The sequence below is a fragment of the Cololabis saira genome, chromosome 6 (assembly GCF_033807715.1).
Source record: "Cololabis saira isolate AMF1-May2022 chromosome 6, fColSai1.1, whole genome shotgun sequence".
NCBI lineage: Eukaryota > Metazoa > Chordata > Actinopteri > Beloniformes > Belonidae > Cololabis > Cololabis saira.
Genome location: NC_084592.1, coordinates 40652897 through 40669554, shown reverse-complemented (window position 1 = coordinate 40669554; position 16658 = coordinate 40652897). Strand labels below are relative to the sequence as shown.

Below are 16658 nucleotides of genomic sequence, written 5' to 3'. Positions count from 1 at the left end.
TTAAAGTCCCGGGGAGTACAGAGACATTTAAGTAAAGAGCATTTCCACCACAGTCCTTGAGAAAGAGAGAGAAAAAGACAGTAGGAAGGAGGGAAAGTAGCAGGTACAGTGTGAACAGGATCAACCCACAGTGTGTATTAACAAACATCACCCAGCTACCCCCCCGATGGTGGTGCCAGTCAGGGGAGAAAGAGAGAGAAGGGGACAAAAAAAAGAAAGAAAAAGCCCGCTCCGTCCCCGCTCAGCCCCGTCCAATCCCCCGTCTCCAGGCACTGAAACCGCCGCGCCGGCGGGACGCACGCTCGTGGACTCGGGGCGAGGCCGTGCGGCCCGGGCTCGGGGCCGAGCAGCGAGGCGGGGATGGGCGAGACGTCGGACTTGTTCCAATACAATCAAGTTAAAAGTCTTTGGTTAACGTTGGTACCACAGGAAGCCGAGCGCGGGCTGCGACAGCACACACCTGTACCTGGCCAGGGTGGGAGTTACAAACTAAACAGGATTGTCAAACTTAAAAGAAATCATAGTAAAAAAAGGTGTTCAAACATAAGGAACTTTCTTTTATCTGAAGTTAAATCATTAGTTGTGTTTAATGCTGACAGACGTGGGTGTGCAGCATTAGACAGCAGACATTCATGCGCACTAGTGCGTCCCCGTGTGCTGCGTCGCCCTCTAGTGGCGGCTCTGCGCGCCACCCACCAGGTACAGGTGCGAGCGCGCTTGCTCCACCGACACACACATTTGAGTATTTTGTCTTTTTCTCCTTTTTTTTTTGTGAAACATTTCTAAAAACATTTTATTCTCAAGTAGATTAAAGCAGGTTTCACTCAGCCTTGAGTTAGAAATGAGGTATACAACAACTTATTTAGCCTTCTTCGCCCCGCACGTCCACCGTCAAAGACCAGAAACAACAACAGAAACCAGTGTGGGGGGGGGGAGGCCAACGTGCTCCAACTCCATTCCTGGTGGATCCAAGATCGCAATCTTGAAATCTCACGATCGCCTACTGAGAGTGAAGCGTAATAAGCCAAGTCAGTGCCAATAAGACGGTTCCTAGGAACGGGAGTTGACCACAAACCGTAGATTTACCAACATGGAGCCAGAACTGGTTAAATCAGTAGAGAACCTCAATCCAAACGACAAAAAATACGCTCTCTCTCGAGACACACACTGGAAGAAAGAGAAAAATGCACCGTAAAGGTCTGCAGACCGCCCTCCCCGTTGTCTCTTTATAAAGACACACACACACACACACACACACACAGACAGACAGACACCTGCTGGAATTATTAGTAAAGCTTTTTTCACAGGTATCCCCCACCTGTCGGAGTCGCACCTCAAAAATCAGAAAGGTAGCAACGTAGTCATCCCACGCTCAGAAATGCCCAAAGTACACTGTATTGTTTCAGTGAAAACAATGCACCGGGGGAGCGCTCGTTCGCTTGCTCTCACACACACACTCACACACACACACACACTCACCCAAAACTACAAAACAATGCTACAATGCTCATGTCTTCTACGTAACAATAAGGCATAAATGATAATGTTAATCTTCTCTGTCAAACTAAGAAAGCCAGTGATCGTGCCCTCTCACACTATACAAAACAATTAAAAAGGCATAAAATGATAGTTTCAAAACAAAACAAATGATTGTTAAAGACAGCAAATCAAGTCCACAACGACTCAAAAGAAAAATAATAATAATAATAATCTAAATATCAATATGAGAGAGCCCCTCCAGCAGCAGGAGCCCCTGCGGCCGGAGGGGCCTCGACGCGTGACGGCCAGTCGCATCCTCACATTTCCTCTCATATTTATTTATTTTTTGGTCTTGTCAGTTCTTACAAATTAAATGTATTTAAAAAAAAAAAAAAGAAAACAATCAGGGGAGATCTATTTTTGAGTTATCATGATAAACACTACATTCAGTCTTGATAACATACCGGTTCAAATATAAAATATGAATATCTTACAAGTGTTTATATATATTTATATTTATTTATATATATATATTTATATGTCTAGAATTAGGAAAGGATCGTTAATCTAATTCTTAAGTCTCTCCTCAGATAAATATCTCAGTAACATCCTACGGAGCCAACTGGTTCATCAGTCGTAACTAGAAACAGCTCTGCGACGGGAGCGCGGCGGGAAACCGGCGACCCGGGCAGCCAGACATCCACCAAGCTGCAAAGAGAAAGGCTTTTACTTTGGCAAGAAGGATCTCAAAATAATATCTAAACCTGGAAATACCCCCATAAATAGTAGTACTAGAAAATAGCAGTAGTAGGTCGTCCTTTTTTTTTTTTTTTTACGCCCGGTTCCTATGTTCGGTTCAATAGTATAAACTTTGAATGGCAAGCCAGACGGTGCTTGTACATTCTACCATGTTCGATACGCAACGTCTAAAAAGGTGAAACTTGTGTTGAAGTGCTGCTGAGGTATATTCAGTCAAAATAATTCAAGAGAAAAGAAGCACACGAGAGGATATTGCGGACAAAAATTTCACTGCCTAAATCCACAAACGATCAGGGCACTGATTGATGTCGATGCGGGGCGATGCTTCTGCGAGCGGTCGAGCACGTAGCGCGTCAGATCGCCGCTGTCGGGTCAGAATAGTTCGGGAGGGTTTAAACTGGTCCACAGACGGATTTTGGGAGCAGCAAAGACGAAGTCGGGGTAATTTATTTCCACGAGTCCTTCCAGCTGGGAGGACCGAAACTACGAAACCTTGATTTTGAGTCGGGTTGTTGGTTTTAAAGCTATAAGAAAGCGCGCAGGAATCGACAGCTCAACGTCGCTGGAAGCGTGTTGGTCGAGGTGGGAGAGAGGAGGAGTAAAAGAGGATTTGTGACGTTTGAGAGGCCGTGAGAACGGCGACTCGTGTGCTCAGGCAGGCACAGCAACTACTGAGGAAAACCACTTTGGTTCAAGCTGTTGTTTTATGGCTGAGTACTAGCGCACGCGCACAGAAAACAAAAACAATAAAACCCTTTCTCCACTGTGGTTGAGAAAATGTCGTCGGCTGGCTCACCGGATGAAACACCAGGGGTGAGGCCCAGGCGGCGTTAGAAAACAAAACAAAAAAGCTCTGATGAAGAAGAAGAAGAAGAAGAAGCTACTTTCACACACCCCAACCCACCAATCCCTATTTTTGGTCAGTTGTGCTGCCAATCAAAAAATTGAGCTATGAGACAACTTTATCAAATCAAAACAAATGTTATCTTTGGAAAAATGATCATCAAAATATTGCATTTCTATAATCTGTTACAATGAAGAGAGATTCTGTACTCATAAATATATCGACTAAGACTAAGCTACACCAACTACACATAGTAATTACTTTAACAAATATTTTTGGTATATCTTAAAGTATGTGACTCAGTCCAACGACTGCAGACAGAATAAAAAGACAGAATTTCAATCCCACCAAAAACAGGCAGACTGCAGCTCATCAATCCAGTTTTTTGGTACAGATACTGTGCACAAGTAGATACGACAGTATTACTATTAAAAAACAAAAACAAAAAAACACCCACAGTACAATAAACTCATCAAGCCACCGTCCATCCGGCACGACGAGCACGTTTCACGACTGCCCTCTTAAACACACACACACACACACACACACACACCGCAGAACCGCGTGGATCGGCGTCCGCCAGAACTGTCGACAACAAGACGTTTTACTTTCCGCCTCTAAACATAATGTACAGCTTCCCCCAACGGATATCACAAACCAAACCATTCTCATTGAAATGCAGGACTGCGTGTCTGCAGCTCGCTTTAAAGCTCTCACTTGTAAAGTCTTCAGTCATTTTTGTGTCAGTGTCAATAATCCAGACCGGGACCATAATCTTACACGCGCCGCGCGGCGGCGGCGACGGCAGCGGCGTCATCGCCACCGCCGCAGCAAAAACATAAAAGTCAGTGTTTCCAGAGGAGACTCGGAGAGACGGCGAGGTCCCTCCGACCCTTAAAGCAATGATAACCTTTATATCGGCCACTTATTACTTGTTTTTAAAGCCTTATAACCACGATTAAAAAGTGATAGTTAAATCTTAACTTAATAATAGATTTACAAAGTTCTGAAAATGTCAACAATATAGAAAGTAAGGATAAAGAAAAGTTTCCAAAATATAAATTTGATATGATTCACGTCAAGGCCTGACAAAAAAAACAAAAGAAAACATAATTAATCATAAGGTGGTGCACAAACCAGTTAGTGATGATTAACGGTGTGAAATTAGTAAAATCGTTTAAGTTTGAATGTTAAAAGAGAAAAGTTTTTGTTTTTGGTTAGAAGTGTTGTAGAGAAAAGAGATCAGAGTTGGAAACAGGAGGATGTATATACAAAATGTGAACTTGATGGCGCCGGGGACGTCTTTTCGTCCCGGACGCCCGTCAGGGTTCGTGAGCAGAGGCTCGCCAACAACAATGTCTATGTGGCTTCTGCTTCTGGAAAAATGTCCAAGAATCAAAAACGAAAGAAAAAAAACAAAACAAAAAAAAACATTTTTTTTAAAAGAAAAAGTATGCCCAATCTTATTGGAGGTTGTTTTCTTTTTGGTGGCAGCAAAAGGATTAAATAATGGTAGATACAATGAAACAAAGGTCGGGGAGTCGGCGTCCCCGTCCCTCGGTGATGCGACAGCATCGTGCTCGCCGGAGGAGCCGGGCCGTCGGTTGGGGACGCGGCCGCGCCGGCGCCGGCCTCACTGGGCCTTGGAGGCAGTGGTGATGGTGGAGGCTTGCACAGGCACGGCGGCCGCGGAGGCTTGGTGGTGGGGGTCGGCGGAGAGCTGCAGCCCGCCCGCCCCGGCCGACACCAGGCTGACCGGGTTGCTGGTCAGCAGCGACAGGTTCTGCAGGTTCTGGGGGTTCAGGAAGAGCGGCGTGGTCACCAGGTTGGGCGTGGTGCCGGAGGTGTTGGCGAACAGCAGGTTCCCGCCTTCCAGGGAGGTGATGGGGATCGTGCCGCTCGACGCCAGGGCCGCTGGAGAGAAGGAAGAAAATTATTACATTTTCATGCATTTGAAGGAATTATATACAGGACTGTCTCAGAAAATTAGAATATTGTGATAAAGTTCTTTATTTTCTGTAATGCAATTAAAAAAAAATAAAATGTCATACATTCTGGATTCATTACAAATCAATTGAAATATTGCAAGCCTTTTATTATTTTAATATTGCTGATTATGGTTTACAGTTTAAGATTAAGATTCCCAGAATATTCTAATTTTTTGAGATAGGATATTTGAGTTTTCTTAAGCTGTAAGCTAGGAATGGGCGATATTTTACCGTTCACGATAAACCGTCAAAAAAATTCCCCACGGTAAGAATTTGTCATCTCGCGATAAAAACGATAAATTCCTGTTTTTGACGTTTTTGTGTAAAACTGATTTATGGTTCTGCGTTAAATCCACGCACAACGTACGTGAAGGAAGGAAGGAAGGAAGGAAGGAAGGAAGGAAGCCAGAAAGAAAGAAAGAAAGAAAGTGAGCCAGAAAGAAAGAAAGAAAGAAAGAAAGTGAGCCAGAAAGAAAGAAAGAAAGAAAGAAAGTGAGCCAGAAAGAAAGAAAGAAAGAAAGAAAGTGAGCCAGAAAGAAAGAAAGAAAGAAAGAAAGTGAGCCAGAAAGAAAGAAAGAAAGAAAGAAAGTGAGCCAGAAAGAAAGAAAGAAAGTGAGCCAGAAAGAAAGAAAGAAAGTGAGCCAGAAAGAAAGAAAGAAAGAAAGAAAGTGAGCCAGAAAGAAAGAAAGAAAGAAAGTGAGCCAGAAAGAAAGAAAGAAAGAAAGAAAGTGAGCCAGAAAGAAAGAAAGAAAGAAAGAAAGTGAGCCAGAAAGAAAGAAAGAAAGAAAGAAAGTGAGCCAGAAAGAAAGAAAGAAAGAAAGAAAGTGAGCCAGAAAGAAAGAAAGAAAGAAAGAAAGTGAGCCAGAAAGAAAGAAAGAAAGAAAGAAAGTGAGCCAGAAAGAAAGAAAGAAAGAAAGAAAGTGAGCCAGAAAGAAAGAAAGTGAGCCAGAAAGAAAGAAAGTGAGCCAGAAAGAAAGAAAGTGAGCCAGAAAGAAAGAAAGAAAGAAAGAAAGAAAGAAAGAAAGAAAGAAAGAAAGAAAGAAAGAAAGAAAGAAAGAAAGAAAGAAAGAAAGAAAGAAAGAAAGAAAGAAAGAAAGAAAGAATCCCATTGATTACGTTTAGTAGTATTTAGTATTCTTTTAGAGCAGTGTTTTGGCTCCAAAGACTGAATGTGGTGATAGATTTATAGTTACAAAGGTGGAGTTGAATTGGTATTTTTTTTTTAATCATAATTTTTACCGTTATCGGGATAAATGCCAGAAATTATCGTGATACATTTTTTAGTCCATATCGCACATCCCTACTGTAAGCCATGATCAGCAATATTAAAATAAAAGGCATGCAATATTTCAGTTGATTTGTAATGAATCCAGAATGTATGACATTTTTGCATTACAGAAAATAAAGGACTTTATCACAATATTCTGAGACATTTCTGAGACAGTCCTGTATATTCAACGGATATTTTTCACACATCAGTAGTGTTGTTTCTGTCAGCCGTTTCAATTTTAGTTTTAGTCTAGTCTTTGGGTCAAGTTATCATTTTAGTTTTTATTAGTTTCAGTCACGTTCATTCTCCTTTTAGTCGTGTCAAGTTTCAGCCGACTAAAAGTCTGAGCATTTTAGTCTTATTTTAGTCAGAATTGTCCAGGACCATTTTAGTCTAGTTTTAGTCAAAGATTGTATTTATTCAAACCCATTTTACAATTCAAACAAGGTTATCTTATTATTATATTATTGTTACCTTATAGACTCAAGAATACATTCATTCCAGATACAGAAGATTCTAATTTGAGTTTACAACTTATTTATTTTTTTCGCATTTCTCCACATCTTTTTCTTTTTTGATGACACATTGGGTTTTCTTTTCCACTTCTATGTAGGAAAGTGTATCCAAAGATGGTTCTTCTTCTTCTTCTTCCCAGAGTAGATCCCTGCGTTTCTCTATGGAACTTTGTTTCTAATTGACGTGAATCTTGAGCTCTGCGTCAACGGCATCAGCCTCTAACTCTGCAGCTGCATCTTCTGGATCTGATTCCCCGCTGCAGCGACTGGGATTGAGGACTAACGTCACCCAGCAGCAGAACTAAACCGGAGAAACTACTGAAAACATGGACATTACAAGACTGTCTCAGAAAATTTGAATATTGTGATTTTCTGTAATGTAATTACAAAAACAAAAATGTCATACATTCTGGATTCATTAAAAATCAATTTAAATATTAGAAGCCTTTTATTATTTTAATATTGCTGATCATGGCTTACAGTTTAAGAAAACTCAAATATCCTATCTCAAAAAATTTGAATATTCTGGGAATCTTAATCTTAAACTGTAAACCATAATCAGCAATATTAAAATAATAAAAGGCTTGCAATATTTCAGTTGATTTGTAATGAATCCAGAATGTATGACATTTTAGTTTTTTTAAATTGCATTACAGAGAGAACTTTATCACAATATTCTAATTTTCTGAGACAGTCCTGTAAGGATCTGAGTTTTTATTTTGTAATCTACATTTTAGTCTCGTTTTTATTCCTCTACGATATTGCATTATATATTTAATTATCGTTATCGTCACATGACCAGCATTTTTGTTGCGTCTCGTCTTCCTCAGGTGATAAAGGTTCGTTGACGACGATCTTTAGTCATAATTTTCGTTGACAAAAGCAACTTTACACAGAAAATCTATTCATTTCTGTATTCACAGATGCAATTTTCCATCAGCAAGATTAAACCCAGTGACTTGATTTGTTCTTATTATGTAAACATGTGGTTCGTCAAGCAAATATCACCACTAGTTTATATTAATGACCCATTCTAGACTTTAAAAATGTATTGTTTCTCAAAATCATAGTATTTTATTATTAATTGATTCAGTAATTCTTTTTTTTTTGTGTGAAAACTACTAGGTTTTCTGTAATCTTCCAATTCTTGGTCATCAAGTGGAATTAAAAGATACTACCTTGGATGCTACTTGAGCCAATCCGCAACATGAACAAGATTTAAAAGTGCTTTTTTGTGTTTTTTGGGGACTATCTGAACTGCAAGGATTCACTGAGCAGTCGTGGTACAAGTACACACCTTGAAGTGTAGCCAGGGTGCTGCTACTCATGAGAGCAGGACTTAGCGCGCTGCCGAGCCCCCCCGGAGTCAGACTGAGGAGGGTGCCCCTGCACACACAAGAACAAGACCGTTTCCATCAACACACGTGAACTCCAGCGAGGTCAGAACCCGGCGTGTTGACTCAACGCGGCGCATACGAACCCTGGTGTGAACTGGGTGGACATCAGTCCCGGGTTGAGCCCCGCAGCAGCCGCCATCGCCGCGAAGCTGGCACTGGTGGGAAGCTGGGCGCCCTGCAGCGCGGCCGACAGCCCCGACGCCGTCACCATCACCTGACCCCCTCCGAGAGTCGTGGCTATGGACGTCGGCGCCTGCGTGACGATGGTCTGGGCCTGAAGGCCGGCTTTGCTGTCCGTGGACGAGGCTTGGAGAGCCGTGGGAGTCGCCGGGCTGAGAGACGGAGAGCTGACCGACGTGGTGAAGATGGGCGTGGTGGAGATGACCGATGCCGTGTTCGTGGCTCCAACTGTCGTGCCTCGATGGAGAGAAGAGACACTAGTTCTCACCAAGCTGCAAAACTATACATGCTATGATTCTTTCTCATTTGCAGAGGTGTCAAGTAACGAAGTACAAATACTTTGTTACCTTACTTAAGTAGAAATTTTGGTTATCTATACTTCACTGGAGTAATTATTTTTCAGACGACTTTTTACTTTCACTCCTTACATTTTCACGCAATTATCTGTACTTTTTACTCCTTACATTTTAAAAACAGCCTCGTTACTCTATTTCATTTCAGCCTTAAAAAAAAACTATCCAGTTAAATTGCTCCATCCGGATAGAGTGAATTTGGTTGTGGTTGTTTCAGATGTTCTTGTCCAGTTTTGTTCTTACATCCGTTCCCTCAGATTCCTGCAACTAAACTTGGATGTACATTCCAATAAAGGTTAGGATAAATGATAACATGCCTCTGAAGTTTGACTTTTTGCACCATTACAATACTTATAGGCAACTAGTCATCATATCTCCTGCTCTCTGAAACACATGTTAATGCTCAATAGTACACATATATGGTTCTTTAATATATTTGCATTATACTAAGATGCATTCATTTTCAATGGCTTTTGTCCTTAATGGCTTTTTCCCCCTTACATTACTTTTACTTTTACACTTTAAGTAGTTTTGAAACCAGTACTTTTATACTTTTACCTGAGTAAAAAACTTGAGTTGATACGTCAACTTCTACAGAAGTATTTTTAAACTCTGGTATCTATACTTCTACCTGAGTAATGAATGTGAATACTGAAGACACCTCTGCTCTATATGCAAGCAATAAAAATCATGGACCAAAAAGCAATGAAATGGCATCACTGCCGCATCTTAAGGAAACACAACCTCCTCACTTTTGAAAATTTTATTAACCTCAGTATTTTAAAAATTTTCTTTAAATGTTTAAATAATCATGTGTCAACTCTGTTCTCTGACGTGGCCGTTAGGCGTCACAGCTCTCACAGAGCGACCACACGAGAATCCACTAGTGGTGACTGTCTCATCCCACAATGCAACACTTCTTTCTGCCAGTCTGCTCTCTCTGTAAAGGGGGCAAAACTTTGGAACTCTCTACCCACTGAGTTAAAATTAGAGACAAATACAAAAGCTTTTAACAAAGGACTCAAACAGTGGTTAAAATCTAATCAGCAGTTTACACATGAATAGTTCTTAACTTGTTGACTGCTTGCTTTGTTGTCTTTTTATGTTTCTAATTGAAAATTGTTTGTATTTCTTTGATTTCCTTTCCAATCGTTTTGTTGTTTGTTTGTTTTTTTCATTTATTTATTTTATTATTCTTTTTCCTTTTTCCATTCTTGTTATCTTAATATTTTATTGCTCTCTATTCTTTTCAAAAGCTGCCTATGGACAAGTGTTGCGAATTAGCACTTGTGCTAAAACATTTAAACAATGCATCTGGTTTGTCCAATGTAATCGCTTTGTCCATATCAAATAAACATAAAAAAAAAAAAACTTAACCTCCTTCCACTCCCTGAAAATAATTCCTTCACATCTGAAATCGGTGGTAACGTTACAGTCGTGTAATTTAATATGCGCATATAAATTGGTATGCAAATCTCTACAGCTTCACCTTCAACTCTGCCCTTGGAGTTACGCTGGTTGAAGAGTTACCCATGATCTACATCACACCAGGTAAAGCTTCATGATGGAAACAAGTTTCATATTCTGTTCTGCGTGATGTTATAAAGTTAACGAGCAATCGGCCGTCTGCTTGTGTTTCTGATCCGCAGCTCTGACAAGTCCAACCCTCATTATATTGTAAAATTAATTCCACGTTTTATCCTTTATTGCACTAATTGTGAGCAGTAGGGCTGAATGATTTTGGAAAATAATCTAATTGCTACCCCCCCCACCCAATATTGCAATTTAATTTTTTTTTTTTCTTCAATAAAACCTAATGGATGATTTTAATACTCACATAATATGATTTACATTTAGTATAGAATTTTCTTCCAAAAACTGGGCATCTTTGTTTTAAGTCTTGCATATTTCAATTTAACTAGCAAACACAATATATACAGACTAATAATAATAATATAACTAATGCTTTTTTTTTTAGAAAGTTTTAACCAGATTACTTCAACACCACCAACAACAGATCTACAACCTCAAAGATGTATACAAATTGGAATAAGTTCATTATTTTTAAACATTTGCTGTTTTGTTTGTTTTGGGTTTTTTTTAAACAGATTTGACAAAATATTTGATATGAGAACCAATAAAAAACAGCAAAATTGAACTATTTAAGATGTCCCAGAGTTAATTTACTCCTAGTTAGAGCAGTTTAAGTATTGTGGCTTCTGAACTGGTTCTGTGCTGAGGGCTGGTTCTTCTAAAATACAGTTGGTCTTGATGCGATTCATAAACAAATGTCAGTGTTGGGAGAGCTCGCTCCAGCTCCATCTCAAAGTTGAACTCCCCAAAAGCTTCAAAGACATTTAAAACAGATCTGGTGGTGTTTCTTGTTTAATCACCTCTTTTCAAGATCACATAAATGACCAAAATCTTAATACTGATCTGTGAACTGAGACTGACGAGTGATGACAGGTGAAAGGAAAAAAAAAAAAAAAAAAAAAAAAAAGGTAGATCAGCATCACGCTGTAGAATATTAATAGTTTTAGTCAGAGCTCTGATATTAAACTTTTGAATCAAATAATCCACTGCTAGGTGGATTATATACTATCAAGGAGTTTCGTTGGCATAATGGTTACAAATATTGTTTTAATTATTCAAAATAACGAGAAGCGCTGTTGTTTAGATGAGTGTCTCCTGATGCAGCAGTGGTTCTGTACCAGACTCAGCCCGGACAAATTCAGCTGTAAGCGACACATTCAAACATTTCAATGATCTCCGTCTTTGACTTGTCTGGCGCACTAACGCTCAACATGTTAGCGGCACATCTGTCATACACGTCTCTGGTGTTTGTTTTTTAACATGCTGGAACAAGTGTGTAGTTTTACTCAGTGAAGAGCAACGTTAGCGCGGCTCGCTTTGAACACCTGACAGCAGGTGGCATTTTCCTTTTGTAAAAACCCTAATAATCCTGCAGTATGGATGTTCTGTTCCTGTTCTAGTCTAGACAGTTTCAGCTGATCCAGTTTCAGACCGGTCCATCCAGCCCATAACCTATATAAGAGCATCTACCCAGAGGCCGTTGCACAACAGAGTAAAATGAAGGATGAAGAGTTGATGCGGTCGAGTGCTCACTCTCACGTCACAACCATATAATCGGCCACGTTGCGATTTCAAAATCGTGTTTCATGATATCGTGATATTCTTGCAAATGGGATTAATCGTTCAGCCTTAGTGAGGAGTGAAGTATTCACACAGAATCAAACTTGAGCTGGTTTGATCCAGCTGCAGGAGGAGCGGCCAAGATGGAGGAACGGGTCAATTTGCATATTCATGAAACCGTGAAGGTGCAGAGGTGCAGTTAAGCCCTTTGAAAATATAAAAGGCATTGTGGCACTGAAAGAGAATGTAACTTTAATAAAAGGAGATGGCTCTTAGGGGTACAATCAAAGCCAGAAATATAGGAACAGATCTGAACGGTGCAGATACACGCACGGCGAAGAGCGCACTTACCTGTGAAAGTCAGACCGGAGACGCTGGTGCTGAGAGGCATCACTGGGTTTACAGTCAGAGTGGTGGATGTGTTAATAGTTGGACTGTTAACAAGGCTTGCTGTGCTGGCCACCTGAGCAACAGAATATGAGCGGATTAAATGAGTTTTAAAAGGTATTTTTACATCCCATCTTCAAATGTAAATCACCAAGCTATGGTCAAGGTTGCCAGATCTGACAGGTTCCAGCCCAAACGCGATGTAAAACCCGCAGAAATAATCAAAAAACAGCCCGAATCATACATTCTCCATGTTAAAACAGTCAATTATTAAATGCGTGATACATTTAGTTCATAAACAAATAGACAAAAAAGTTCAGGCTCCAAACAAAGACCACAATTAAATTGAGTAGATTAAAGCAAACATAATTAACGGAAGAGTATTAGGGCCAAGCAGGGGAAAAATAAAAATAATACTTTAGAGGAAGATTTTTTTTTTTCATTGTGCACTTCAGGAAAAAAAGTCAAAATGTTGAGAAAAAAGTCGAAATGTCGACATTAATGTTGAAGTAAAATTTCGAGAAAATAGTCGAAATGTTGAGAAAAAAGTCGAAATGTCGACATTAATGTTGAAGTAAAATTTCGAGAAAATAGTCGAAATGTTGAGAAAAAAGTCGAAATGTCGAGAATACTGTTGAAGTACAATTTCGAGAAAAAAAAGTCGAAATGTTGAGAAAAAAAGTCAAATTTCGTGAATAAAGTTGAAATGTTGAGAAAAAAATGCTAAATTTCGACTTTATTCTTGAAATTGTATTTCTCGAAGTGCACCATAAAAAAAATCTTCCCCTCTCAAATATTATTACTCTTCCGTAATAATATCAGTGTGTTTATTGTGTACATTTCTACTTTTCTCTGCCATAATAGCAACTTTTTAGTTAATAATTTCTCCTAAATACTTTGTAAAAACCAGGAAAAGCCACCCAAATTAGATCAACCCGCCCATATTTTTCAGCCCAAAGTCAAATGAAGCCCAATTGGGAGGAAACACTGACTGAGGCGTTGTCAAGCAAGCGCGTGTCTAACAACTGGTAAACATATTTACATCTCCTCAAAACTATATAATAAACTATTCCTTTTCAAAGTGTAAGAAAACTTTTTAATGATGACTGGATAAATTCCCTCTTATAGTAAGATTCAAAAATGAAGACCCTTGGATTGAGATTTAGGACAAATTAAGACATTTAAAGGCCTTATTTTAGCAAAATGGAGTTTAAGACTTTTTAAGGACCTGCGGCCACACTGAAGGATTAACTCGTGCTCTCTGATGAGAAACAAAAAAAAAAAAATCACAAGAGCTTGAAAATGAACATACAAATATCTGGTTTCATAAGAAAAACAACTGTCAGTGTGTGGGATATTACCAAAGGGCTACTGGGCGTGAAGATGGTTTTGATGGGGGTGTTTCCTCCGATACTGTTGCCACTGCTGGGGGGGTTGATCCTCTTCTCTTTCTGGCGGCGGTTGCAGAACCAGACCCGAATTACTTCCTTCTCCATGTTGAGCTGGTCAGCGATCATGGTAATCTCTTCAGAGGTAGGTTTTTGGTTCTGCTTGAAGCGGGCAAAGAAGCCAAGGATTCCCTGTCAGCACTGAGGAGACTATTCCCACCATGTTTTCAATGACTGCGTTTACATGCACTCAATAAACCTTTTAATATCCGAATATTAGCAATAACCCGAATTTCCATGGCCATGTAAACACCAATAACCCTTTAGCATTTGTTTCGAATTTGGATACAGGAAGAAGAAGCGGAAATTACGCTAATTGCGTCATCACGTTCTCCGCGCGTCGCTGGTTTGATCGGGATATCCCAAATGATTAATTACCATGTAAACAGGGATAACCCTGTTTGCTCACGCATGGAAACGGAATATTCCGAATGTTTCAGTAACCGGAATATAAGCAATAACCCGAATTTTGACTGCATGTAAACGTAGTCACTACCTCCTACAGGGTTGGACACTACGTCTTTGTTAAAACTAGTGATGCACCGAAATGAAAATTTGTGGCCGAAACCAAAACCGAAAATAATAATAAACACTTGGCCGAATATCGAACAATACCGAACATGGTTCTTCTCAGTTTTTCATTTATTTTGCCAATTTTTTCACCATTGCATAAATCAAATAAATTTGATTTAGGCATGCTTTTAAAAGAAAAAAAATCTTTTACAAAATTACAAGGTAGAAAACATTTGTTGAACATAAAAAACTGAACATTTTTTAATTTCCCAGCATTTCTTAAATATTCCAGCAGAAATTATACCAGCAAAAAACAATAACTTAAAATAAATAAATTAGCAAAATAAATTTTTTGGCCATCTTTGAGCTTACGTTAGGCTTAACTGACTGAACATTGTAACATTGGCCTTAAAACAATAAAAATGCATTAAAGCGCTCAGGGTTTTTTATCATTTCAAACGATAAATCAAACTTGTAGTGCTGAAAGACTTTGCAGATGTGCCCCCTCTAGATATTTGAGCAGAACATTCATTGCAAACAGCCATTCTTGTATTATTCTTTGCCACTCAAATACTTCCACACTGCTGACATGTTTGCACCACTTCACTCCACGCTCTTCCACGTTTGATTTCGTCATCTAAACGCACCTGTAATAGATTGATTTATGTTGTTTTGGTTCCACCTGCTGGTGAATGTTAGTTAAATTCTTATGTGGTTAGTTTTTGGTTGGCCAACGATTTATGTGGTGCGCAACAGTTACGGAGCGGCCAGTCTATTTCCTTATATCACAGCGCCGTTATTAATTGTTCGGTTTTTTTCCCACTTATTCCACCGAACACCGAAAGCGTTTTTTTGCCATTTTCGGCCGAACAATTTCGGTTACCGAACAATCGGTGCATCACTAGTTAAAACCGATACAGTCAACTTCTAAAATCAGTTTCTCACCTCCAGAAAGCTTTTTTCTAAGGCCACTCGAATGCTGGTCTCGATACTGGTCCTCTTCTTCCGTCTACGATTGATCCCCTCGATGCCCATGCCCGCGGAGCCCAGGGCGCTGGGACTGGACAAGGCCTGGTCAGATGTCAGGTTCTCTGCACAAACAGTACCGACACAACAAAAGAAGAGAGGTAAAGACGACGAATGTGGTACTTAAAGACCAATAATCCAGCCTCTGGAGGGGCTGTCAGTTGGAGGATGCCTGGGTGTGTACAGGGTGTTTGACCAAGTTAAATTTAAGACTTAAATAGCATTTCCAAACAAAATTTAAGACCAAAAAGAGGTCACGGTTGCCAGATCTGACAGGTTGCAGCCCAAGCGCGATGTAAAACCTGCCGAAATAATGAAAAAAAACAGCCTGAATCATACATTCTCTATGTTAAAACCATCAATTATTAATTGCGGAATAAATTTCAAGTCATAAGCAAATGAAGCCAAAAAAAGGTTCAGGCTCCAAACAAAGACTTTAAGACTTTTTAAGGATCCGCGGCATTTGCAGGGCCATTTAAGACCTTTGTCATCGTTGGTGTAGAAGAAACGCAGCATGTTCTACAAACGGTTGAGATAACCACCTGACAATTGAAGAGGGTTTAGGGACAAACCTGCATCGTTGAGCCACTTCTCCAGTAAAGGCTTGAGTTTGCACATGTTTTTAAAGCTCAGATTCAAGGCCTCAAAGCGAGAGATGGTGGTTTGACTGAAGTCGTTTCCATACAGCTTCCCCATGGCCAGGCCGACGTCCCCCTGAGAGACGGTGGGAGTTGGAGACAGAGAACAATGAGTACTATAAATATTTTAAGTTCCTCTCATCTCCTGGATTTGATTAAACCCTTAAAACTCATTTCTGCTCATCAAAAGTAGATATTCTGATTCTTCCCCTCCCAAATGAAAATAGTCCCATCATGATGCAACTCTATACTTTTGCCTCATTTAATATGCGTGGAAGTATGAGTATGCAAATGATCCCCGCCTCCACCTCCCTGCTACTAGCCTGTAGCTCCAACTGCAGCAGTAATCAGAGACTGTAGAAGTAATCTAACCGACATATCGACATAATAGCAACAGTAGTGCAGGAGAATCGGAGTGCAAAACGGAGACTGATAACAGCATCAGTCATGGCAGCGCAATAGACTTTTATTTTGAACATCAGTAGAGTCAGTAAAGCAAATGTATTCCAGCAGAAAGAAGAAAAAAAAACAACATCACAGGATTTATATAAATTAATAATCTCAGTCTACTTATAAAAACTCCTGCACGGTTTCACTATCAAAAGAAAAGTACACATTTCCAGGTCTACATACGACCTGGATCGGTGGAGACCAAGGCCCTGTCCCAATACTATCACTACCCCTCGTTCTCATCCCTACCCCTAAATT

At 39.9% G+C, this 16658-nt stretch overlaps 1 protein-coding gene across 4 annotated transcripts in view; it reads right to left on the bottom strand.

Moving 5' to 3' along the window:
- Positions 1 to 3886: 3886 nt before the first annotated feature.
- pou2f1b (POU class 2 homeobox 1b) overlaps positions 3887 to 16658 on the bottom strand; it is a 32596-nt gene continuing 19824 nt past the window's right edge. For 2 of the 4 annotated variants that reach the window (XM_061724118.1, XM_061724120.1), the window contains 7 exons: positions 15885 to 16026; positions 15232 to 15377; positions 13687 to 13875; positions 12290 to 12401; positions 8336 to 8669; positions 8153 to 8241; positions 3887 to 4996 (listed from right to left, as the gene is read on the bottom strand). In XM_061724118.1, the coding sequence (XP_061580102.1) occupies positions 4716 to 4996; positions 8153 to 8241; positions 8336 to 8669; positions 12290 to 12401; positions 13687 to 13875; positions 15232 to 15377; positions 15885 to 16026 (1293 nt within the window). In that variant the 3' untranslated portion in view covers positions 3887 to 4715. Of the gene's footprint in view, positions 4997 to 8152; positions 8242 to 8335; positions 8670 to 12289; positions 12402 to 13686; positions 13876 to 15231; positions 15388 to 15884; positions 16027 to 16658 lie in introns of all 4 variants that reach the window. The other 2 variants (XM_061724121.1, XM_061724119.1) reach the window with 2 other exon arrangements.